Source organism: Adiantum capillus-veneris, chromosome 26 (assembly GCF_014529385.1).
Source record: "Adiantum capillus-veneris isolate H3 chromosome 26, ASM1452938v2, whole genome shotgun sequence".
Classification (NCBI taxonomy): Eukaryota; Viridiplantae; Streptophyta; class Polypodiopsida; order Polypodiales; family Pteridaceae; genus Adiantum; species Adiantum capillus-veneris.
The window spans coordinates 120894706-120921976 of NC_140956.1; the positions used below are offsets into that span (position 1 = coordinate 120894706).

At 42.7% G+C, this 27271-nt stretch overlaps 1 protein-coding gene across 5 annotated transcripts in view; it reads right to left on the reverse strand.

Annotated features, from left to right (window-relative positions):
- Positions 1 to 15794, reverse strand: part of APG10 (Aldolase-type TIM barrel family protein) — a 142770-nt gene extending 126976 nt beyond the window's left edge. The window contains exons 1-4 of one of the 5 annotated variants that reach the window (XM_086501060.1): positions 15653 to 15792; positions 15315 to 15583; positions 15018 to 15173; positions 14718 to 14779 (exon numbers count right to left, since the gene is read on the reverse strand). In XM_086501060.1, coding sequence (XP_086357186.1) covers positions 14718 to 14779; positions 15018 to 15093 — 138 coding nt within the window. In that variant the 5' untranslated portion in view covers positions 15094 to 15173; positions 15315 to 15583; positions 15653 to 15792. Of the gene's footprint in view, positions 1 to 14717; positions 14780 to 15017; positions 15174 to 15314; positions 15584 to 15652 lie in introns of all 5 variants that reach the window. The other 4 variants (XM_086501061.1, XM_086501062.1, XM_086501063.1 and 1 more) reach the window with 4 other exon arrangements.
- Positions 15795 to 27271: the final 11477 nt, after the last annotated feature.

A 27271-nucleotide genomic window follows, 5' to 3' on the forward strand; every position in this document is an offset into this window, starting at 1 on the left:
GGATCATGACCACTAACCGGGGCCCAAGTGCCAACAAGCAATCCTGCATGCCCTATCATCCACATAAACTAACATATCCTACGGCTGATCATGAGGGTCCATATGCATGACCAAAACTATCACTGGAAAGCGGGATAGATGCGTTGATCCTGCCATACCTCTATCTAACATGGAAGGTGAGGTGGTGTCATCTCTACAAGATAAGCCTCCTCCCAAAGGAGACAATGTACTCAAAAAATGAAAGGGGTCCCATCAACCTTCAAAGAAGGTCACTGCCACTCACCAACATCCCAATCCAAATTAACTAGGGGCCTTCCCTACCATATTCACAATCTCCAAAGCGATGTCTCCGCTGCAATCAAGACAGGGTCAACACAAGAGCGTCGCTTTAAAGAGCACACCACTCTAACAAGCTGCCAATGTACATCGACATGCTAATCAAGAGGTACTTCACCCTAAAACTCCAATCTGATATGACGGCCATGATGGCCAGTTTGTGCAACGTCAAGCATCGAAGTCCAACAATCGGGTCTCCTGAGTGAGGGTGAAGAAAACCCACCAATCCTCATGAGAAGGTAAAACGGTTTGTCCCCAATGTAGCCATGCCAATCAACAAGAATAGCCTCATCAATCTCTTTGATGCAGGCAGCAACCCCTCAATTGTAAAGTGCAACGGAAGTGTTTAAGGATTAAGCTCAGATCTAGTACTCCACACAAGCACAAGGTTACTTTACTTCACTTGAAAGAACTGAACTGAACTAAATGGAATGAAATAGAGAGACACAAGAGAGAGAGAGAGAGAGAGAGAAAAGAGAGACGACACCACAATTCAGGTCCCAAACCCTCAAGGGCCCCCTTGATCTGTTGACAAATCAAGTACTTTCTTTATTCTTGCACAATGCTGATACAATGATGCTTAATGCTGAGATGCTAATGGGTACTGATGTTACTGATGCTGGGTACTACTGAGATACTGAAGGGTACTCCCGGGTACTGTGGGTACTACTGTGATGTGGGTACTGCAAGGGGTGCTGGATGCCGGGGTAGTGTGTCCACGACAACCATGACGATGATGACGAGGCTTTGGCTGAATGCTGAAAGGGCTAGCAATGTCGATGGCTAGAATCTACAACCATGGCGAGGCTAGGGCTGAAGTCTGATGGCGATCATAGGCTGAATTGTTGGCTCTTCTGGGCTGAAAATGCTGATGCTAAAGCTGAAAACGCTAGGTCTTGCCGATGCTAAAAACGCCAGGTCCTGCTGAGGAAGGAGGCTTGGTTCTGCACGTGTTGATCCCCTTTAGTTCTTCTCCCCTTCCTGCTTCTCTAGCGCTGCTTATGGCTGGTTATAAAGGACTATTATGCTGGGTCGAGCAGGCACAAAACAGCCCACGATCTCATAAAAATGCCCAAAGTCACTTATTAATTAAGTGCACTTTTCAGAGGCGGTTCGTGCAGCAAAACACCTATATGCTGAAATGGTGTACTGTGCTTCTAGGCTGAAAACGCTGATGCTAAAGCTGAAAATGCTAGGCCTTGCTGATGCTAAAAACGCCAGGTCCTACTGAGGAAGGAGGCTTGGTTCTGCAGGTGTTGATCCCCTTTGGTTCTTCTTCCCTTCCTGCTTCTCTAGTGCCTACGGCTGCTTATAAAGGACTATTATGCTTGGTCGAGCAGGCACAAAAACAGCCCACAATCTCATAAAAAATACCCAAAGTCACTTATTAATTAAGTGCACTTTTAAGAGGCGGTTCGCGCAGCAAAACACCTATATGCTGAAATGTTGTACTGTGCAAGAGAGTGTGTGCAACTATGACCGGCCTCAGCATGCACGTCCTGTGTGAAGAACACTACTACTAAGTGTGTTTATTCATAACTGTACTTAGATGAAAACTGAAAACTGAACTAGACTAGAGACAAAGACACAAGAGAGGAATGTGTATTTGATTGATTGAATTTGTTACAAGAGGGTTCTTATATAGAGTCTGAAAAGACACGATCAAAAGACATGACCATAGGCCAATAGACATGACTCTAGGCCAATAGTCGTGTCCCTCTACTGTATAGTTGTAACCCTTCGGCGTAAAGGTGCAGCCATTCGCTGAAGAGGTATGGCTATTCGCCGAACAGGTGCAACTCTTGGTCGAAGAGACGCATCCTTTCGAGAATAGGGGTCTCTGATCTGGTACGTCTTTGTATCTGCAAGAGAATCACGTAAAGAAGGTAAAGAATACGTCACAATCGACATTCCCTCCCATTTAAAATAAAACCCTGTTATTAAATAATTGTCATGCGTTTATCAAAAAATTCTTGTAAAAGGTTAAGGTATTGTTGCATTTCTTCATCCGTTTGCCAAGTAGAGTCTGACTCTTCAAGGTCCATCCACTTGACTAGAAACTCGGTAATAATCTTCCTTCTTGTCTCCTTTTGTCGAACATCAAGAATAAGTTCTGGGACTAAAATCAAGTGTTCTTCCTCAATTTCTGGAACATAGGATGAGACATCTGGAATAATTGAATCTCCTGGAATATATTTCTTTAACCAAGAAATGTGAAATGTTGGATGAATCTTTCCCCATGCTATTGGAAGTTCGATTTTGTAACTAACTGTAGAATACTTCTTCAAAATCTTGAAAGGACCATAATACTTAGGCCGTAACTTGGGAAAAACAGACTTTACTATTTTGTATCGATGCGAGGCAACATATAGTAACACCAAATCTCCTTTTTGAAATTCTGTATGGCGACGGTGTTTATTTGCTTGCTTTTGATAAGTCTGTCGAACATGTGTCAATCTGTCCTTGATCTGAAGAAGGATATCTTGCATTTCATTTACCAACTGATCCGCTAAAGCAACTTTATGTTGTATCACAAAGTTTGTGGGAATCAATGGTGTATGTCCAAATGCTGCTTAGAAAGGAATCATTCCAATTGCTGAATAAAAAGAATTATTGTAAGCAAACTCTACCAAAGGCAAATATTCTTCCCAAGAATTTAGGCAGGTTTGTATGTAATGTCGCAACATTTCCTCCAATATTTGATTCACTCGTTCAGTTTGTCCATCAGTCTGTGGATGATAAGCTGAACTAAATAAAAGATTCGTTCCCAATGACTTGAATAAGGAAGTCCAAAAATGTCCTGTGAACTTGGGATCTCGATCTGAAATTATTGATTTTGGCAGTCCATGGATTCGAAATATATGTTGCACAAATAACGAAGCAATATCTGGTGCTGAAGCAATAATTCTGCAAGGTATGAAATGTGTCATCTTTGAAAATCGATCCACAATCACCAATATCTGAGTATTGCCTTTTGATGAGTTAGGCAACGTTGTAATGAAATCCATACTAATGCTTTCCCATCGCTCATTTGGAATTGGTAAAGGCTGTAATAATCCTTGTGGTAACTGTCTTGAGGCCTTCATAGTTTGGCAGGAGTCACAAGCTTTAACAAAGTTCACTACGTCTTGCTTCATTTGAGGCCAATAAAATACAGCTGCCAATAATTTATATGTTTTATTGATTCCAGGATGAGCTGTATAAGGAACTTCATGATGTCCTTGAATAATCATCTTCCTCATGCGTAAATTGTGTGGTACGCAAATTCGGTCTTCATAATATCACAGATTATCTTCTAATGTATATGCTGCAACCAGATTCATTTCTGCTTGTGTGGGAGTATTTGTACGAAGTACTCGAAATACTTCAGCAAAATCTCGATCTGTCAAATATTCATTCTTGAAACAATCAAGAATATCAAAACTGTAGATATTGCCATGTTCGTAGCTTGTGGCATTAGACTGAGTGCATCTGCTACCGAATTCTGAAGTCCTGGAACATATTCAATAGTCATGTGGAAATTTGCCAAGAATTCCACCCATCGACCTTGACGAGGATTCATAACTCGTTGTGTAAAAATATACTGCAATGATTGATGATCCGTTTTGACAATAGAGTCAGCTCCCAAAAGGTAATGTTTCCATGTACGATAGGCATGGACAATGGCTAGGAACTCTTTGTCATAGACTGGGTAACGTATCTGTATAGCAGTAAACTTTTTACTATCAAAGGCAATAACCCTGTCATTTTGCATTAATACTCCACCAGAAGCACGATCTGAAGCATCTGTCATTACTAAAAATGGTTTGAGAGGATCTAAAATGGCCATGACTGGAGTAGTAGTCAAAGCCTGTTTAAGATCATTAAAAGACTTTTCTGCTTCTGAGGACCATGTCAGCTTTTCAAACTTCGTTAACTCTGAAAGAGGAGCAGCAATGTCCGAAAACTTGTAAACCTTGGTATGGTAGAAATTTGCCAAACCCAAGAATGAGCGAACATCAGATATTGTTGTTGGAATAGGCCACTCGACAATAACTTTGATTTTCTGAGAGTCAACTGCTATTCCATCAGCTGATATAACATGGCCAAGATAGTCGATCCGATCCTTGAAAAATTCGCTCTTTTTCTTGTTGATATAAAGCACATTAGTCCGCAATATTAAAAACACCAAACGAAGATGTTCTTTATGTTCTGCAATATTTTTGCTAAAAACGAGAATGTCATCCAAATAAATTATAGGGAAAATTACCAAAATACCCCTCTAATTTGTGGAAATTCCCAATATACCCCTCAAATTTCAAAAATTCCCAAAATACCCTTGTATCTATTTTTGTTGGATCTTCAAGATTTTCTAATCTTTATTCGTGTTTGACAATTGAGATCGGTTTTTGAGTGCTTAGCATGTAATTTTTTGCAAATTACCTCCCAAAAAAAAGGCAATTATGTCTAAAAATAATGAACGAATTCATCTCCAAAGCCTACATAACCAGCTCAAAATTTAGTTTTAGCATCCTGTATGGTAGACAATCACTCTTCTTACGAAAAGCTACAAGAAATTTGTTTTTTGGAAGGGCATTTTGGGAATTTATGACAAATTATGGGGGTACTTTGGGAATTTTTTAAATTTGAGGGGTATTTTGGGAATTTCCACAAATTAGAGGGGTATTTTGGTAATTTTCCCTAAATTATAACGAATTTATCCAGATATGGACCAAAAATCTCATTCATCATAACGAATTTATCCAGATATGGACCAAAAATCTCATTCATCAATGTCATAAACGATGCAGGAGCATTGGTTAGTCCAAAAGGAATTACCAAAAATTCATAATGCCCATATTTTGTTCTAAATGAAGTTTTATACTCATCACCTGCTTTGATTCTGATTTGATGATATCCAGACTTCAAGTCAAATCTTTGAAAATATCTTAGCACCCAAAAGTTGATCAAAAAGTTCATCAATCCTTGGAAGAGGAAATTTATTTTTGATTGTCAGCTTATTTAATGCACGGTAATCTATGCACAAGCGCATAGAACCATCTTTTTTCTTTACTAACAAAACTGAAGCACCAAAAGGACTTTTACTTGGACGGATATGACCTTTATCAAGCAAATCAGCGAGTTGTCGCTAAATTTCTTGAGATTCGGAATATGAGACTCGATATGGAGCTCGTGTAGGCGGAGCATTGCCAGGAATTAAATCAATAGGATGATCCACTGGTCTACGAGGAGGTAAGGTGCTCGGCAATTCATCAGGAAAGAGGTCCAAGTATGGTTTATAGAATGGTTGCTCAAGATAAGCTGCTGGATTGGGTTTTGGTGTGGATTGAATTGTATCCAATGAAGCATCATCTGTGCTACGTATCATTAAGAGTGCTGTAAAATTGTCAGATTTTCGTACCATCCGCTTAACTTGCAAAGCAGAAACAACAGCTATTGGTTGTACTTGAAATAATCCATTCATCGTAATAAGTTGACCATCCTTACTAAGTGTTATTGTATGTCCTCGAAAACTGATAAGAGGATCATATTGGTATAACCAACATTGGCCAAGAATCATATCATAGGTGGATAATGGCATTACTTCAATAGAAAGACTGTCTTGATAATCTTGGACGTCAAATGACAAGTGCTGAACAATTGTGTTACATGTCAAAAATGAACCATCAGCTAATTCAACATCATATGGTTGAATACTTTTAACCGTAGGCAATTTAAGTTGATGCACTATGTTGGTGCTCACAAAGTTATTAGAACAACCGTTGTCGACCAAAATGTTAATCGGTTTGCCATGTATGAAGCCAAGAAGACTTAAAACCTGGTTAGACAAGGTGTTCGGAACGGGCTTAGCATTATTGGCATTTTTCATAAGAAATGTAGCCACCTTAGAAACACGAATTGTACTAACCACACGCTTGCCTTTATCTTGCTGTGGTGTAGATTGCTCGGAAGTGGAAGGTAACATTAAAGGTGCCTCTGCATTAGCATTACGTCGCAAATTGGACGGTTGAGGTCTCTTATCACATTGGTACCATTTGTGTGGTCCACCACAAATTGTACACAATCCATCTTTGGACTGCGGTGAAGTAGACTGCTGAGGAGGAGCGGCAGAAGTTGAAGCTTGATTGCCATACGAACGTCTGTCTGAATATGAATTTGGCCGAAAAGTTTGACGGCTTCGACGACGTTGATTGAAAGGAGGCCGATCATTTTGGAAATTAGGTCTACCGTTCTGCGCTCTAGGACTCCAAACATTAGACCTGGATGAAGAACTAGCAGTTGATTGTGACTGCATAGAATTAGGGCCATTTTGTTGTCTGCTACCTGAATAAGAGATTTCTCGCTGGTTGCGAAAAGGAGCACGAGGTCCGCGACCAGATGGGCGATCACCGGCTCTACCAGACAGAAAATTTTTTCTACGATAGTCTCCTAGTCTTTCCACATAACTGATGGCTTCTTCAAGTGTAGAGGGATTAGCCTTATGTACATCATCGCGTAAAGTGGGCTCCAATCCGTCGACAAAATAGTGTAATTTGTCCTCGGGACTTAATGTCATTACCTCCAAGTTCAACCTTTGGAACTGAGATACATATGCAGCCACTGAGCCTGTCTGGCATACAGATCTGGCATCGGATGATTTCCGCCCTCACGGAAGAAGCTGCACTAGAATCTGGCGGAGAAGTCGATTGCTTCAATGATTTGACCTCTGCTGATAAGGAATGAAGTAGTGTTTCAAATTGCTCTTGACGTGACGCTTGGACTGCGAATTGCTGCTGGATAGCAGCCAAGAGTGCAGTAGCATCCATCTGTCCCTGTCCTGGGTCTGTCTCTGACATGATGAAGTTAGAGTTCGTATCGAGGCGAAGCTAAAAAACTCCACCCTATAGCCAAAGTTGGCGGTGTGTGAACTGGCTCTAAGAACTCTGCAAACGCCTGGTCGTCCTCTGTGAGATCCTCGACCTTGTCGGGCTCTGGGGTAAGAGGAGTATAATCTGACACAATTTCCTCCGAATGAAAAGGGACCAACGTGTGCGCAGTCTGAATCTCCGAAAGACTATCGACGAAACAAGCTGGGATATGGTGTGCCAAGTGCGAGAAACGAGTAAGGATGAACTCGTAATGCTGTAACTCGTCCTGTTGACACTGAATGGTCACTTTCCAAATCGACCAACGCTAGAAACCAAAAGCGGCGCTGACAAATGTGTACTAAGTATTCATGTTCCAGCAGGTTCGGTGGTTCAGGAAAGTAAACCGACGATGGAATGTCTGCGGGAATTTCCGGAACTGGAATGGGTTCGGGAACAGGCGCAGGAGCAGGTTCTGGCAGAATAGGATTCTCTGGGAGAACTTCTTCTGGCACTTCGTCTACGTAAGACAGGTACCGAACGGGAACGTCGAAAGCGTCATCCTCCATGAGGAGTGCGGGATTGCCGTGCAGGAATCACCGCAAGGGAGTGTGTGTGTCGGAAAGCCAGCGCTGTAGATTTCCCGTAAGAAGGTTGCGCTGCTGTCCATTTTTTTTAAATGTAACCTTTGGTAAATTAAACCAAGTGGCTTTGGGCGGCCGGTCAACTTTGGGCGGGCATAACTTTTTAATAAATGTAAGTGGGTAAAGACTTTCAAGCCAGCGTAAGGTTTTATTGTTGTAGCATGGGTTTCAGCCAGCGATCAAATGCTGCTGTAGCGTAAAATCCAGCCACGTTGAATACAGCCTTAGTGATAACTTCAGCCACGTAGCCTTTTTTGTTCTGAAGCGTAATAATCAGCCAGCGTTTAAAATAGAATAAAATATGATACGCTGCTATTGGGTAATCGCTTGGAAAAAGGCGTGGAAAGGTTACGTCACTTGATGTCCAAGGGGTGTACCCGATGGCAAAAACCCTTCACGCGAAAAGGTACGAGCGGCCAATTTGAACAAGGACTCACGAGTTGTCGGGTACGTCGCACACACACATCACTGTATGTTGTAGTATAGTATAAGTATGAATTGGAGAAAACACTTATAGTTACCTCATACTCAGATTCGTGTGTGTACCACCGTTCTTCTGCTGCCATACAACACGTAGATTGTCGCGGGTAGGGTGAGCAACGGCGAAGGTAGGTAGACGCCAAGTCCAGAGGCCCGGGAAAAAAAATTGCTCTGATACCACTGTGAAGAACACTACTACTAAGTGTGTTTATTCATAGCTGTACTTAGATGAAAACTGAAAACTGAACTAGACTAGAGACAAAGACACAAGAGAGGAATGTGTATTTGATTGATTGAATCTGTTACAAGAGGGTTCTTATATAGAGTCTGAAAAGACACGATCAAAAGACATGACCATAGGCCAATAGTCGTGTCCCTCTACTATAGAGTTGTAACCCTTCGGCGTAAAAGTGCAGCCATTTGCTGAAGAGGCATGGCTATTCGCCGAACAGGTGCAACTCTTGGTCGAAGAGACGCATCCTTTCGAGAATAGGGGTCTCTGATCTAGCACGTCTTTGTATCTGCAAGAGAATCACGTAAAGAAGGTAAAGAATACGTCACAATCGTGACATCCTGCTAGAGGCTCATAAAGTGCCAGGCTAGGTCCTAAGCTAGACTACGACTGATGCTGGACTGTAGCAGAAGCATGTTCATGTAGCGCAAGTGAAGTGCGCACATGACATCTGTGGATCCCATAGGCAGCACCAATGACCTGTGCACCAATGTAGAAAGCATATAACCAACAGCGGAAGTAAACCAAGCGGTCTCGCAAGAAGTTCCTGATTTACCATAAGGGCTATGCCAGCCAATGATAAATGCAATGAAGACCAATGGCAAAGCTTCACCCTAACAGATTGTAAAACTGTCTCAAACTACTACTCAACAAACCTCTAGGAAACCATGTGAAATTGTCCTGCACACCCCACTAGCAAGCCTCATCAACGCCTACAAGAAAACCAAAAGACTTGTGCCAGCATATGAGTGCCCCACTAGCAAAGAAAAAGGTAGCGAGAGCATTCCGTAGACTGTCCAAAGAGTATGTTATAGCGTACAAAGAGCATAGTGTCATCTGCAATGTGCATACTCCTGATCCAACAAGTCTTGCATGCAATCTAGAGGCATTGCAAGACATGCAATTGAGGTATCTTGTGGCACAAGTAAAGTGACAGGGCCTCAACAAAAAACAGAAAAAAGTAAGCTCCCAAGGGACATCTTATCGGACTAAGCGAGGTAGAGGAAAACTCGGACCAATGTATCTGCTAATCGCAACAACACTAGAAGCAGTATGATATAATGTTACAACACCTTTGATCCACCATTATAGGGAAACCCATCCTCTGTATAGTGCCCTCCAGGAAAACAAGGTTATAGTGATTCACATTGCGGTGGTAGATCCAAATGGACAGCATTCGGCTATAGGTTCCACCTTTCTTCTAGTTTAAGAGCGACTTCATGGAACGATACCACAACTGCGTTATCTTCCACGTAGGCAAAGTATCGTGCTACACATGAGTCTGTTTGGTTATGCAGATTGCTTTTGAAGATTGTTGTTTTTTTTCAACAAACGAACACCATTTATTCAGACAACTAGAGTTAGTATAGCTATTGCAAGGGAACTCAAAGTTTCATGCTCGGACCAAGCATATAGAGATATAGTATCAATTTGTTTGTGAGAAGCCCTTCCTATACGACTTGAGTATTGTTCCACATCAGGTAACCCTATTGATATCTTCACTAAACGTTTACCACACGCAACATTATCCCTTCCTGCCAGCTCCCTTGAATTGGTTCCAAGTCCATAAGCTGAGGGGGGTTCATCTTGTGTCCAGTGGTGGCTCCAATATCTCCCACGATGTCAGGCGCAACGGAAGTGTTTTAAGGATTTAGCTCGGATCTAGTACTCCGCACAAACACAAGGTTAATTTACTCACTTGAAAAGAGAAACTGAACTGAATACAATGAAGAGGAGAGAGAGAGAGAGAGAGAGAGAGAGAGAGAGAGCATATCGGGTCCCAACCACCCTCCAGGGCCCCCTTACTCTATTGCCAGAGCAAGTACTTGCTTTATTTACTTGCACAATGCTGTTACAAGGATCCTAGATGCTAAGATGCTGATGAGTACTTGTTAGAGATGCTTGGTACTACGAGGCTAAGGCTGAATGCTGAAAACTGTTATGGTTGAAAAACGCTAGACTGATGAGGCTGAAAATACTAACGCTGGCTGATCTGAGGGGATGCCGATGGATCTGGGAGTGTAGGAGGAAAAACTATGATGCTTGCTGATGGCTGAAACGCTGATGTGCTGAAAATGTTGGGTACTGCTGAACTGGTGCTGCGGTACTGAGTCTCATACTTGTTCTTGCCTTAGAGTGCAAACCCCCCCCCCCCAGGGTCACCTATATAGGAAAACCATGCTGGGTCGAGTAGTATGACTTGGAACCCCACGACCTTGGAAAATCATGCTAAAATGTCACTTATTATTTAAGTAGCTTAAGGGGTTGTTCACATGCCTATATGCTGAATTGACTGTACTGTGCAAGAGAGGGTATGCAGCTATGACCTGCCGGAACATGCACGTCCTGTTAGAGGCTCACAAAGTGCCAAGCTAGATCCTAAGCTAAGACTGACCCTAGACTATAGCAGTAGCTTGTCCACGTGGCTCAAGTGCAATGCGCACGTGACCCACGAGCACATGAGGGAGTCAAGGGGAGACCCTTGTACCTAGGTTCCCGACAGTTCAAGCATCAAAGTCTGTATACCGTGCCAATTGCCATAGTTATGACAAGTTATTATGATTCATGATGATGTTGCAATTTTATTGGCGCGCCCATTTAGTTGGGTCGTGAGGATGTCTGAGAGTGGGTCCGGCAAGTAAAGGGTGTCCATGTATAGGGACCTCTACGCCCCCCTCTTGTGCTCATTGTATTCTAGTGAGATCGGTGAGGCATCTCTCTCTCTCTCTCTCTCTCTCTCTCTCTCTCTCTCTCTCTCTTTTCTTTTAATTCTCTGCCCTAGGCCCACGTAGTGGGGGGGCTGCCCATTGATCAAAAGCTGATTGGAGAAGTTTCATTGCAGTAGATTGGAGATTCAATGGCTGCCCGAGTTTGAGAGGAGATTTGCTCACAATTGCAGGCTTGATCATCATTTGATTCACCTTTTCCGTTGCACCTTTGACATTTCCATGGCAATGAGTATGTACAACCCTTGCTGCCTATTTCCTTTCATAATGTTTTCTCTCATGACTCTCTCATCTCCCTTCCTTTTCAACGTCTCCCACTCACACATGGTGTCAAAGGTGATCACAGTTTTTTTGTTCAACAATGCAAAGGGCAATGGCGACGATTAGTTTGCAGATTACAAATCCAGACCAAGGATATGGGGCTGCCTCATGGCTTCTCAGCAAGCCAAGGTAGCCCATCTACCGGCCTTCCCACCTTCCATTGCCACCAAAAGTTGCAGTTTCCAAGGCTGTTGCCATCCCTTGCGTTTACTTAGTCATGGTTGCGCGACAGCCTGTCATCAAGTGCCTCCTCTCCTATAGCAACTTCGCCTCTCAACTGCGGATTCCTCTTCCTAGTTTCCCCTTCCACGTGTGGTCAAGTAATCCAGCGACCAGCAAGGGCACCTCTCCCGAAATTTCAAGATAACCCCTTGGTGGATTGGGAATACACTTTTAAGGACACCTCCCGATAGTGGTACGACATCAGATCTAGCCTTTGGACATCCATCTACACCTATTCTGCGAATTGTTCGATAACGATGATTGGTATTCAGTGATTGCTTTCGAGCTTTCTATCATTTTAGCCTTCCGATGGCTGTGTAAATGAAGGTCTACCCATTTTGGACCTCTCCGGTTCGTGGGTGCCTCCTCTCCTATGGAAACTTCGCCTCTTGACTACGGATTCCTCTTCCTGGTTTCCCCTTCCACATGCAATCAAATAATTCCCTCCTTTCTGCTACATCTTTGCGACCAGCAAGGGCACCTCTCGTGAGGTTTCACAATAAGCCCTTAGTGGATTGGGAATACACTATAGAGGACACCTCCTGGCAGCACTACGGCATGGGATCTAGCATTTGGACATCCATCTATACCTATTCTACGGATTGTTTGGCAATGACGATGGGGATAGGGTGATTCCTTTCGAGCTATACGCTGTTTTTCTCTGTTTTTAGTCTTCGATAACTGTGTACGCAAAGGTTTACCCATTTTGGACCTCTGCAATGCTCCAGTTCGTGTCTAGAGCGGACAAATATGCTGATTTTCATTGGATGGTAGCAGTTTTAACCCCTCCCAGCCTTGTTTTGGGTGGACAACAAACTGAAAGTTTGCAACTTTGCCTCTTTTCGGTTACCCACTGACACAACATCATCCGGTGGTGGTATGTCATGTGACATATCCAACCCTATGTGTCCGTGGACAAGCTACAGCACAAGGGTTCGGTCAGTCCAGTCAGTCTAGATTTAGAAGTGATCTGGCACTTTTGTGAGTCTGTTCGCAGACCGTGCATGCCCAGTCACTTAGTGTAGATGCATATCCTCTGGTTGCACACAGCATGATCATAAGCATTCCCATTAGAATCCATCAGAATCCTTCAAGGGAATTTTCCAATGCATTTAGCCTATTTTACCTACTTTTGACATTTTTCACTTATTATTTTTAAGAGACTTTTGTTGGAAAGTAGTAGGGCAAATTGAGTGAGTTTGTATATAAGCAAACCTAGACTAGCACTAAATGGCAGAAGAGGCAGCAGGAGCACCATTGCTCTACAGGCAACTTCTCAGGAGAACCCCAAGCCCTAGCGTTTTTGCTCCACAGCAATCGCCTAGCGTTTTTGGACCAGATCAACCAGCGTTTTTGCTTTTGCAGATCCCTGGCGACAGAAGACTCAACAAGAGACCTAGCGTTTTGCAGTTGCACGCCATCCGGCGACAGCAAAGCCATTTCCAGCCCTAGCGTTTTTTATTTGCAGATCAGCCCCAGCGTTTTGCAGATTTACCGCGACGGATCATCAAGAACCATCAGCGTTTTCAGTTTTCAGCCGTTAGACACTGCAAATCAAGTCCCAAACCTCGCAGACCTCACCTTCCCGCAACAATTCCTCGCCGCACGGTCAGTTTCCGCAAGGTTTACAGTTTTAGCCCGGAAAACGCAGATTTCAGCATCTGCGTTAGCATCTGCGTTAGCATCTGCGTTAGCATCTGCGTTAGCATCTGCGTTAGCATCTGCGTTTACACTACGTCGTCGTCGCATCGTCGCCATCGACACCGTCACCGACATAGAGTTAGAATTCAGCAGATTCAAGATTTGCAGTTTTGAGCCCTTAGAGTTTCCAGATTTCAGCCCGTCTCGTCGCCGACATCGTCGGCAAGTCCAAGCATTGTAGAGATTTGTGCAATCATAAGTAGACCGCTCTCGCCATAGAGAGTGGGGCCTTCGGAGGAGGGTTTTACAACGTCTATGATGTCGTATTTCTCTTCTCTCTCTATCTCTCAGTCTCATACACTCACATGCACAGTGTCCATTCACTTTGTTAGTGATCATTGCACTCTCTCATTAAGAACGGAAGGCTCTCCCTTCCATACGCACAAAAGGAATCTTGAGCACAGTTCGGAGCACTCATCTTGAGCAAAGTTAAAACATTCATTCCACTGCACCTTACATGGTATGTGCGGTCTATCGGTGACTATTGCAGCTCGTGGTAACCTCAACTTCAGCTTGATCTTGCACTTGGGCGTGCAATCTAGAGGGGACCTTTCATTTCAATCCAACATCAATGCTTGTGACTCAAGCAGGGTCACAACTTGTGGTCTGAATGATACATACCATACAAGAAGATTTACGAGAGAGAAGGCCGTACTAACAGCATATAGGAATATCAACTTCCCATAGAAGACACCGCCATCCGCTCGTGGAATAGACTTTTCATTAGGTACACTTGCCTTGGAGGAATATTCTATCAATAACCTTGATCTATAGATTGGAGGAGCTTCAGTTCTTTGGACTTCCTTGAGAAGTTTACCCGCAAGATGTGCCGGATCATACAAGTTTTGATTGCTTGATTGGCAGTACAGTTGCTCTCCTCTCCTCAAAAGATTAGATTCTTACCTACACTCACCCTCAGTAACCTTACACCATACAGATCCCTTGACTTGGGCAATCTCCCCAGCTCGGCAAGATGATAGACACTCTGACTTGCGGTCTCATGGCAGGTGGATTGTGCTTCAGTTGACATGACTACCTACATAAAGACGTGAACTAGAAATGGAAAGCTATAATATTGCTATGGGCATGAGAGAAAGACTCATCCAAAAAGAAATGAGGGGTCCACAGTATCTTAAAAGTCTAGGCAAACTCATCAAACGAAGCAGCACTGAGGTATTTGGCAAGCAAAAACAAAAAACAAAAAACAAACCTTGTGTATGTCAATACAAGGTCGAAACTGGATGCACCGGGGTGTTAAAGAGCTTGCACCTGCTAGTGTGACCAGCTTACAATAATGAGAATGGTTACAAAATCAATCTCTCTCTCTCTCTCCCTCTCTCTCTCTCTCTCTCTCTCTCTCTCACACACACACACACACAAATTACAAGCAGAGTACCAAGCCTAGCTATAGGTTAAAATCAGGTGCATCATTTGTAGTGCAGTCCACTTTGAGGGCGAAACAAAAGGCTCAACGAGAACGAGAGAGAGAGAGAGAGAGAGAGAGACTTACAAGTAGCACAAAGCACAGGCCTCCGAGGATTGAAAATATCTCCAGTAATCCGCAATCGGTCCAACGCCACGTCCATCAAAAGTGAAGCTATCAATGCTTTCGCAATGTAGCGCGTTAGAACTTAGGCCCTTTCCCGACACGTCCGCATCAACGAGCCTGAAGCAGTGGGAGGAGGAGCCATTAGTACTGCCCAAGTTCCTACACACTCCCTTACTTCATACTGGTGGCTTCGTTATTTTATCCATTCCTACACAGATTCGCAAAAGATCTCATTTCTGCCCTTAATGAGGACCTTACTCTGTAAAAGGACGTCAGGAGAATTGGACTGCAACCCCTGCGCATACAGTGTTCCAAGCAGGGGGCGAACTCAACCAGGTGAAGGGTCGGTTCATGCCACTGCTTGTGTAACCAAAAGAACTGCAGCTCCAACTGAAGTCATAATATTAAATAAAGATCATCTTCTTCGCCCTCCAGTGCTCGGGAGGTGCCTCCCATCTTCCTTCACCGACAATTGGGTGCCCCTGTCGCGATAGCCCACTTCTTTCATTTCAAGTGTTATTTCGTCGCTGGCAGACGGTATCTCACTTAGATTCTCTTTAATGAAGACATTTTTTAAAATTGAAGGCACATACTACCTCCCCGCACCCTCCTCGCCAGCCGCCGAAGCTCCGGTATAGTCGTCAGTAATGTTGCTTATAAAGTTACAGGCCACGCGCATGCATAGTATCCGTAAGGTGCCCCCAGACTTACAAGACCCACAAGGGAGCGATCAGAGGTCAGATGGGAGAGAGCAGTTAGCACAAGCGAATTGGGAAGACAAGACATGATGGGATGGATTTGATTGAAATTTTGTCACGTTCACATACAAGGACTCAGGAAGGAGGGGTAATGCTACCTTTACCTTTTTGAGGTAAAGTTATTCGAGGGATGGAGTAACTCAAAAACAAGTACCCCCTCTCATGGAATCCCCCTCTAAGTGCATCTCTAGTGGAGGGAGGAGGGGGTAACTCGAAAACAGTTACCCCTCTTTGTGTCGGTGCCTCCCTAAGAATAAATGTGCATAACAACAAAGAAAAATTATAGTTGTGGTCACACTATGCAATAGTTGCCGCAGATGATAGGCCGATGGAGGTGAAAAGGCTAAACTCACGACTACACAGGTAAACCATACAAACCTATTGGTGTAAAAGGCACCTAAGTGCAAACGAATGGGCGACATGGAGCCACCTTCCTTGTTGATTTTGTGACTTCTATGTCAGTTATGCTGACTGCTATCTCAAAAATGGCATAGTTGCAAATTGAACATAGTTCAATTGTGTAGATACTTTCACTCCATATGCCCATGGCGAAGGCATAATTATTTGTGAAATAACTAATAACTATGCCTTGTGTGACCATGCTCTAACTAGGCCTCTTTCGATTGTGGTTCAAGTGTGCATAGTTTGTGCAACTATGCTGATTTATGCATAATTAGGTTGATTGTGCATATGGTCAATAGGTTGACTTGAATGAAGGGACTCTTTATATGAATATGTAGTGTCGTGACCACTTCCTTGTCGCACAGTGGGCAGCAACCCTCAATTGTCATATATAGCATGGGACATGCATATCGGGCTCCACTTGCTCGCTATCTCCACATATGAGTCACTTTCATAGCTACACCTACACATGATCATTGTGAGTTAGGTGCGAATTGTGTGTGTGGGTGTGTGCACGTATGTAAGTTGCAAGAAAAATGATAAGGTCATGACTAGGCAAGGCTTGGCCAAAAAATGGAGCCTTGGTAGCTTAATTTACTTACCCAACGAGGTTAACACACTTTCAAAAGTGAAGGCATGTGAAGAAAGTTTTAACATTGAGACTTTGTCATCATTCATAATAGATTTATTTCTTGATGGTTGCCAACATCATGGATTATTTGAAGAAGGAAAAAAGTCATAAGAGCTTTAATTGACTATTATGATTTCATTCCATATTAGCTACGAGGTTGCGAGAATGAAGCTAAGCAATGGTTTTCTCTTTCTTGGCTAGAGAAAGAAAATACTCAAAAATGCATACAGCTAAGCTAGAGCTAGCAGAAATGGCCAAGGCACAACTTAAGAATGCTAAACAGGTTGTCACTAGCCACAAGATAACTTTCTAACGATTGTGATAAGCTATTATGGGCCTATAACGGCCCAAACAAAAGCCTCAAAATGTGACTTTCTCTGTATGACTGTGGTGGTCGATGGGTTTGAGTGGTAATGTTGAAGGTGGGCTAAAAGAAAAAGCCCTAGAAAAATCTAAAAAATCTTGGAAATTTTCATTTGGGTTCCAACAAGAATTTTGAGGCCAAAAAAGTTGAAAAATGTCCCAAATTGGCCATTTTCCTTTTGTAACCACAACAAAAACCAAGAGAACACCAAAGATATGGTTGGTTATCAGGACAACTTCTCATCCATAGCCATTGAATACCATCCATAATGTTGGCCAAGTCCATAAGTGAGAGAAGAAGAAAAATATGAGTTAAAAGGAGCAAAAGACGCATGAATCATAACTTCCTTACCCTCTTCTTTTAGAAAGGGAGCCTCTAATTATTGCAATGTCATAGCGATTGAGCTCATCTTCATTGATCTAATAGAGGTTGTAACATTTAATGCTCTATAAAGCTTGTAAATAGCGGAAAAAAAAACTTAACATAGTGAGCATTTCATTAAGAGCAAGTTCCTAATGAGCATAAAAGAGTGCTTGGTTGAAGATAGCAACATTAGCATAACACCTAATTAGTTTGGCACAACAATACTTAAAAGAGGGAGAGAAATAGAACAATTGACAACTATTGAGGACCAGATTTACATGGACCGGTCCCCCCTCCATTAGGCATTTGTATTATAGCTTCTCCCATTAAGAGAGACTTTGTACAATACAATTCTTTGTGTTCCTTGGTGAAAACCCGTTGGTGCTATGAAGATGGAAGCTCCATGCACCAAACTTACACGTGATAACACATAACATCAATTCCTCGTTGGCTTCATACCCAAGACCTCACACACCTTCGAAGATGGTGAGAGCTAGCGGGGTATGATAGTAGATCTAGAGGAAGAAGGAGTATTCTTACGAGAAAGAAGTATTTCCTCGCTTAATTACTCTTGTAGCTTAGCTTAGCTTGGTAATTAGATAATAGAGGAGAGAAGCATGGCATTGAAGCTTGGCTCTGAAGGAGTACGAGCGGAAGTGCGACGCGAGAGAGAGTGCGAGAAGAAGAGCATGACGATATGGTGAACTCGCTCTACTGTAATGTGTAGAGCATAGTGAGTTCTTATTAGGTTTTTACAAAAGAATATGTGTACATACCTGGTGGCCCGTCCACTTACCTGGGCGACCACATTGGGCTTTATACCCCAACAACCTCCCACTTAAAGTCCAATGTGGTGCTTAAAGTGTGAGAGAAGCTACTATACAAGCTAATATACAAGAGATGTAGAGAAGTGATGTACTACCCTACACCTAACTGCTTGCGAAAATGCGCAAAGCTCTCTGAGGGAAGTCTTTTTGTAAGTAGATCAACAGGATTTTCTGTGGTGTGAACTTTGACAAGCTGAATTTGCTTATCCTCGAGCATTTCCTTGATGAAATGATACTTCACATCCACATGCTTTGTCTTTGAGTGATAAACTGGATTGCGAGCCAATTGTATAGCACTCTGACTATCACAATATAACACAGGCATCTCTTCTTTGATTCCCAAATCTGTTACTAGTCGATTAAGCCAAATTGATTCTTTGCATGCCTCTGATGCTGCAACATATTCAGCCTCTGTAGTAAACTGAGTAACACAATCTTGTAATCTAGAACGCCATGATACTACTCCACCAGCCAATGTAAAGACATACCCTGACGTAGACCTTCGGCTGTCTAAGTCACCTGCATAATCTGAGTCTGTAAAACCCTTTACACTTAGCTCCTGACTCCCATAGCATATGCGCATACTCTTTGTAGCTTTCAGGTATCTCAATATTCCTTTCACTGCCTCCCAATGTTTCTTGCCTGGGTTTGACATGTATCGACTTACTACTCCCACTGCAAATGCAATGTCTGGGCGAGTAGCAATCATTGCATACATCAAACTACCCACTGCAGACACATATGGAATCTTATCCATTTCATCCTGTTCTTCCTCAGACACAGGACAATCTTGTTTGCTAAGTTTCACATATGGTGGCAATGGAACACTCGATGCCTTTCCCTTCTCCATATTGAAACGTTGCAAAACCTTGTCAATATACTCTGTTTGAGATAACCAAATCAACTTCTTTGATCTCTCTCTCAATGCGCATACCAAGTATATGACTTGCCTTACCCATGTCTTTCATGTCAAACGATTTTGCCATCTTTGACTTCAAAGCTGAAAATTCTTCCAAGTGCTTGCCAGCAATCAACATGTCATCCACATACAAAATAAGGATCAACCAACTACCATCCTTAGCCTTCTTTGTATATAGACAGTGATCGAACTCACTACGTTTGTAGCCTTGAGAAAGCATAAACTTGTGGAATTTATGGTACCATGCCCTCGGTGATTGTTTTAAGCCATAAAGACTCTTTAACAATTGGCATACCCAATCTTCCTTGCCTTTCTCAACAAACCCTTCTGGCTGCTGCATGTAAATTTCCACATCTAAATCACCATGCAAGAACGCTGTCTTGACATCCATTTGGTGCAACACCAAATCTAATATGGCAACCAATGCAAGAAAGCATCTCAATGTAGTCATCTTGACCACCGGAGAGAAGACTTCATCAAAGTCAATGCCTTGTTCTTGCTTAAAGCCCTTGGCAACAAGCCTTGCTTTGTACTTTGGCTGACTATCATGACTGGTGATCTTATACCTGTAAACCCATTTACAAGGTAGAGCCTTTTTGCCATGTGGTAATTTAACTAGCTTCCATGTCTGGTTTTTATGCAGAGCTGTCATCTCTGACTACATGGCCAATTGCCAATTCCCAGAGTCCTTCATTTGCACTGCTTCCTTGTAACATGAAGGCTCATTGCAATCAGTCAACATGACATAGTTCATAGATGGAACAAACCTATCAGGAGGTCGCGTGATACGTCCAGATCTACGCACAATAGGTGGCTCAGGCTCAGCCACAACCTGTGGTTCCACTCTATCCTGTCCTTGCTCCTCTTGAGCCCTGACATTTTGTCTTGCACGTGCAGGTCCATCTTCTTGGAAGACAACTCTTCTAATCTCCTCAACCCTCTCTGGTTTAGAATGATATTTGGCTTCATTAAAGTGAACATCATTGCTGCGGATAACCTTTCTGGATTCGGGATCCCAAAGTCTGTACCCCATTTCACCAGAATTACCATAGCCTAGAAAGATGCACTTTCTACTCTTTGGCTCAAGCTTGTTCCTAAATTCCTTTGCAACGTGAGTATATGCCTCACAGCCAAAGACTCTGAGATGCTTGTATGAGGGCACCTTGCCTGACCATACCATCTCTGCCACTAAATCCTTCTGCAAAACCTTGCTAGGAGATCTATTTATAAGATGAACAGATGTTGATACAGCTTCAGCCCAAAACCCATTTGGCAGATGTGCATTAAACAACATACTTCTGACCTTCTCTTGTATGGTCCTATTCATCCTCTCAGCAACACCATTTTGAGGAGGATTGTAAGGAGCAGTAAGTTCACGTTTTATACCTTTTGACTCACAAAAGTCCTGAAAGGCCTTTGAAACATACTCTCCACCATTGTCAGTGCGTAAGCATTTAAGCTTCTTGCCACTCTGATTCTCCACAAGTGTCATAAACATTTTGAAAACACTAAACGCTTCATCCTTGTGCTTGAGAAAGTAAACCCATACTTTCCTCGAGTAATCATCTATAAATGTCATAAAGTAAGAAGCTCCCCCTAGAGATAGGCTAGGCATAGGTCCACACAAATCACTATGAACAAGTGCCAACTGTGTATCTCTTCTACTGCTTCTATGCTTATGTGGATGCTGTGTTTGCTTACCATACAGACAATGTTCACAGAATTCAAAATCGTTAAATGACAAGCCAGGCAAATAACCAAAACCAGACAAGATTTCCATTCCCTTCTTGGACATATGTCCTAACCGGCTATGCCACAAAGAAACGTTCGGCTGCTCGGTTACATTGATTACATTTTTAGAGACATTTGATACATAAATCATGTAAAGTCCTCCATACTTTACTCCATGTGCTACTGTCATAGAACCCTTGGATATCTTCCACATGTTCTGTCCAAATGTGGTGATGTAGCCAACATCATCAAGTAAACCTGTGCTGATCAAGCTCTTTGTAATTGCGGGAACATGTCTCACATTCTTCAGCGTGAAAGAAGAGCCATTCTGAAACTTCAATTGAACATCTCCAACACCTAAGATCTCACATGTCTGCCCATTGCCTAGCCGAACATAATCTTTAGTGGTCACATAAGAGGTAAACCACTCCTTGTTTGGAGACACATGAAGTGATGCCCCTGAGTCTATAATCCAGTCACTCAGTGCATTTCCATCAGATGCTGTAAGAAGAGCTGAGTCCATTGTATTCTTCAAGAAGTAGATGTCTCCTGACACTAGACTGTCATCCTCTGCAACAGTGTTTGTCACATTTATTTCTTGAATCTTCATTGAGGACTTGTTCTTCTCACCATGGTCTTCAGCTTTCTCTTTGCCTTTTTCTGCTTTCCATTCTTTGCAGTCTCTTTTCATGTGACCCTTCTTGCCACAATGGTAGCATTCTATGTCACTCTTTCCTTTAGCACTGCGGGACTTGCTACGAGACTCATTTCTCTTTCCACCTTTGTACTTTTCTTTGGTCCTTCCCCTGACAACTAAGGCTGTTCCTTTGCCTTTGTCCATTGTCTTTCTATTGGTTTCTTCAGTAAGAAGACTTCCTTCTACACCTGCTATGTTCAAACCATCTGGAGGTGCAGAATTACTCAAAGCTATGCGAAAAGTGTCCCAACTTTCCGGCAATGTGATCAATAGGAACATAGCTCTAACAAGTTCATCAAACTTGACACCTTGAGCTGACAACTGACTATAGATTGTGTTGAATTCATTCAGATGATTGGACATAGGTGTCCCTTCTTTCATCTTCAAGTCAACAAGCTTCTTAAGCCAGTATACCTGTGAAGCTGCACTCTGCTTCTCATAAAGATTACTCAGCTTTAACCATGCTTGATAAGCCGACATCTCGTTTGCTACATTGAAGTAAACGCTTTCTGCCAAAGTCAGCATAATGGTAGAAAGTGCCAATTCATCCATTTCGCTCCATTCATTTTCGTCCATATCTTCTGGTTTTATCCCCTTGAGCTTTATAGGTTTTATCTGCTTCTTTTGTACCAACACGTGCCAAATCAACTTCTTCCACAATGGGAAATTGGTTCCATCCAGTTTCTTGATATTGTAAAGAGCAGTGTCCTGTGATCTAGCCATAGCTACGCTTCACAGTAGTTTACTTTCCTGGGAAAAATTCGGCAGAGTTTCCCCTGTAAACTGACCTCTGAACCAATATCAACCTGTCAAATGAACCAAGAAAGCTTCAGATTCTGCAGAAATTTTGGCAGAGTCTCCTTTGTAAAATGGCTCTGGTGTACTAAAAAACAAACCAAAAATAGCTCAAAAAACCACTATCTCTCTAACACTGTAAGCTGTGGGTAAACATGTCTTGCACCTGTACTGTCTCTCACTCTCTTGTCACTGTCCTATAAGCATAGACTGCGACAATGCCTCAACGGCAGTAAAGCAAAGATGCAATCCCAACTGTCTAACTCACAGTCATTACATCCTAGCTGCCTATCTAAGGGTGCTCGAGGGATCGCTCCAAGACCTGTATCACCGAAAGGATCTCAACATTCGAGAATCCCCCAGCTCAATGAAACCTCACTCGACCCTCAACAAAGGCTGCAGTAAATCTGACAATACATAGACTTCCCACAAAGTCATACATCCACAAATTTCCCATTGTATGTTGTAACCGCTGCGGCGGTTGTTTGCTGCGTGACTCACAGCCAACAACCCCTCAACAGACATACATCATCTCTGACAATACATCCCATGTGGAAGTACCTGCAATGTCAGGATGAAATCTGGAATATCAAGCAGCAAACACAAGCTACCTGATGAACTAGTGGATGTCGCCTACAGTCTGTGTGTAGATGCGGCCGTGTCGTATGTGACACGCCTCCAAGAACTGTGAGCCGTCCTTCGATGTGTAGACAGCCACAAATCAACACTCTGGGAGTGCCGATATCCTCAGCACCTGCAGTCGTAGGCCAAAAACCCCAAATTTGCAGAGTCGGATATGCACCCGCCAAGACCACGTAGTCGAAAATGGCCTGCACAGAACTTTGTCGAAGCCGAACGGTGGCCGAGATGATCTCGGAATGAAATTCTGAGAACACCAAGCCCTTTGGGCTTACCCACAGGAATTTGGGCCGTGTCTTCGCCTGTCGAATCTCACTCCAATCTGAGCAGGTGACTCTGGCTACCTGCAAATGCTGTCCCGAGCCTCGATCTGAGCTCTGATACCAGTTAAAGGAGTACGAGCGGAAGTGCGACGTGAGAGAGAGTGCGAGAAGAAGAGCACGACGATATGGTGAACTCGCTCTACTGTAATGTGTAGAGCATAGTGAGTTCTTATTAGGTTTTTACAAAAGAATATGTGTACATACCTAGCGGCCCGCCCACTTACCTGGGCGACCACATTGGGCTTTATATCCCAACAGGCTCTTGGTTGGATTTGCATTCCATATCCGAGAGTTGTTGGTGTAGGCCTCCATTCTCAAATCTTGGAGAAGAAGACGAGATTTCCATTAAAGCTTGGAGAAGGAGATGACTTTCTTGCTCTACACATGAGTTGTGTGAGTGTGTGTGGAATTATGCCTTTACAAATCAGCCCCCTCTCTCACCTTGGTCGACCCCTCTTGCAATTTACTCATGCTGGCTTCCTATTGGCCCTTGAAAAGCTTAGCCAATAGCATTTGAGCAAGCTTTTTACTCATGCTGGCTTCCTATTGGCCGGTGAAATGATTAGCCAATAGCATTTGAGAGGCCCAGTCAAGAGCCTTGTGACAAGTGTCCACCCCTTTCCTCTTTTGTAAAAGCTCAGATAATTAATTTAATTATCTAAATTGTTATTGGACCTTTTAGTCTTCTGGCCAATAGGAATTAAGTAAATTTGTGGACTGCTTATTTCTCATTAGACCTTTTGACTATCCAATAGTCTTTTTGGGAGATTAATTCTCATTGGTTCTTTTATCAATCATTTCTAAAATAAGAAATTGAATTTACACTAGCTCAATCCTCATTGGTCCACCTCTTTGTCTATCCAATAGGATTCATGCAAGAATTGGGGGTTTCTTTGCATGCTTGACATGTGTCCTGTTTGCTTTGTGGAAAGGGTAAGCTTAGGTGTAGAGTGTATGTGTGTGTGTCCAATCACTTCTCAAGCTTTTTCATCTTCCCAACTCGCCCTCTAATCTGTCCTCTAGCTGTTTGGACTTTTGTACACACACAAAGCATCCAATTCCATTAACATTTGACCATTGGACTTACACTTTGAAATTTTGGAACTTAACCTTTTGGAAGTCTTAATGGGCTTAACCCTAAGGTCTTTGGAGCCCATTCATTGCACATTGCTCTTCTGTAGATGGCACCCCTTTGGATCCCTATTATGGGCCCCCTACTGTGACCCGTCTGCTAGCCTTACTAATAATCTATCTTTTTCTCCCCTGGTACTTTCCCATATTAAATGATCAGTTTAACATGAGAAAATCATTTAGGAGAATTAGATATTAGTTATTATGACATTACCTCTCTCTTGAAATCATAGTGGTCCTCGACTATGAGGTAGAGATGATAAAGCGTAGTCATTAGTCCTTTGCTTAGCGGGTATAGGATCCCTAGTTTACCCTACCACACCGTTCCACAATGGATGACTAATCCATTTGGCGCTTGAGAGTCGAAGCTGCCGCAAGCATGTCTGCGCATTAGTCCTATCAATCTTCCATAGTAGAGTGACAAGCTTTACTTGGTGTTTGGGAGATGTCGTCTCCGCAAACTTGATCCTAATTAAGCATGCATACTTCTTAACATTTGTGCACAATAAAGAAAAAAAGAGAGTCTTATAAGATAAAACATTGATCATTTAAAACATATTCACATTTGCTTACTCTAGGGAATCATTGTAAGCATTGACAAGGTTTACGGTATCCTTTAATTGTATGCCTTGCATCCATCTAGCATCTTCAGAAGGATAATTCTTAAACTTAATAAGATACCGCCAGATAATCTTACCACCTCTCAATACCTTGTCTTCATGTCGGAGAATGGATTCTGGCTACAGTACCTCTTCTTGGTCTTCAATCTACGGTGGGTCTTCTATGGTTGCTTCTTGGGGTGGCTCTCCTTGGTAAGGCTTTAGCAGGCTCACATGGAAAGCATTGTGTATGAGCCAGTGGTTGGGCAACTTGAGCTGATAAGCCGTCTCATTGATTGACTTAAGAATCTGAAAGGGGCCATAGTACCTTTTTGCTAGTTTAGCATAGTATTTTTGGTGTCCCGTAGGATTCTTGCCCGTCATGTGCCTTAATCGAGCCTTGGGAAATTTAAGCAAGACCCAATCGTTTTCTTTAAAGGTTAAGGCTTTTGCCTTTGCTGTGAGATGGATATAGCATCTTTAATCTTTTGGAAAGATTCTTGTAGGTCGTGGCTATATTCATCTGCAACGAAGATCTTCCCATGTACCTTAAGTAGTAGGGGACTTTTTGATATTCCCTCAATTACCTCAAAAGGTGCTTTTCCCGTGGATGTATGTATTGTGTTATTGTAATCATACTCCACTAAAGGTAAGTACTTCTCCCATTGGGATCTTTGATCTACTTCAGTGACATAAGCTTTTAGTAGATCAAGGATTGTTAGGTTAGCTATCTCACTTTGACCATCCGTTTGCTAGGTTAGCTATCTCACTTTGACCATCCGTTTGCCGGTGATAGGCCAAAGAGAAATTTAGCCTTGTACTTAAATTCTCATAGAGACCCTTCCAGAAATTACTCGTCAATCTAGGATCTCTATCCGACACTATTGACATTGGCAAGCCGTGGTACTTAAAGATTTGTGATATAAAGAGGGTTGCCATTTGATGGGCCTTAATAGTCTTTTTGACAGGCATGAAATGCGCTTGTTTGTTGAACCTGTCTACTATTGTCCATATTCCCGTATTCCCATGGATAGACTTAGGCAATCCAAAGATAAAATCCATGGATATGCTCTTCCAGGGTGAATTAGGGATTGGCAAAGGTTGAAGCAAACCAGGTTGCTTCCCTCTATCAACCTTTGTCTTTTGGCAAACCATACATTTTGAAACATACTCTTGTATGTTTGCTTTCATGGTAGGCCAATAGAAGTACATTTGTATCCCTCTTAGGGTAGCTTGAATCCCTCTATGCCCCGCATATGGAGGAGCATGAGATTCATACATTACTTTCTCACGTAGTGAGTTAGTAACGCATAGCCTATTACCATAGAGAAGACAACCATCTTGTAGGGTAAATGGTTCCTCTTTCTTCCCTAGTGCAAGGGCTGACATCACATCGTTTAAAATCAGAATCGATAGCGTACTCATTTATCGTAGAAGATAGATCACTGCGAGTTGCTATGGAAACCGCATTCACTCTCGGTCGTCTTGAGAGTGAATCAGCTACTTGATTATGCTTGCCAGCAATGTGAGCAATATGAAAATGAAATTGCAAAAGGAAATTTGCCCACCTCATTTGTTTGTCGGAGAGCTTGGTCTGCGTCATGAAGTACTTGAGGCTTTGGTGATCCATCCGCAGAATGAAAGGAGTCCCCAATAAGTAGTGCTTCCACGTGTCTAAGGCATGTAGAACTCCGAGGATTTCCTTTTCATATATGCCTAGAGCTTGCTCAACTGGGTCGAGCATTCGACTTTCATATGGTATGGAGTGCCCTTCTTGGAGTAGCACGGCTCCAAGGCAATCACCACAAGCGTCGCATTGGACCTCAAATGACTTTGAGAGATCCGGTAGTGTAAGCACAAGTTGAGAGATAAGCTTCTCTTTAAGATTTTCAAAAGCAGTGTTCCCCATGCATACTTAACGTTCTTTTTTGTTAAGTCATGCAATGGTCCTGCTATGAGTGAGAAATTTTCTATGAAGCGTCTATAGTATGCACACATACCTATAAAGCTTCTTAATTCATGCAGATTCTTTGGGT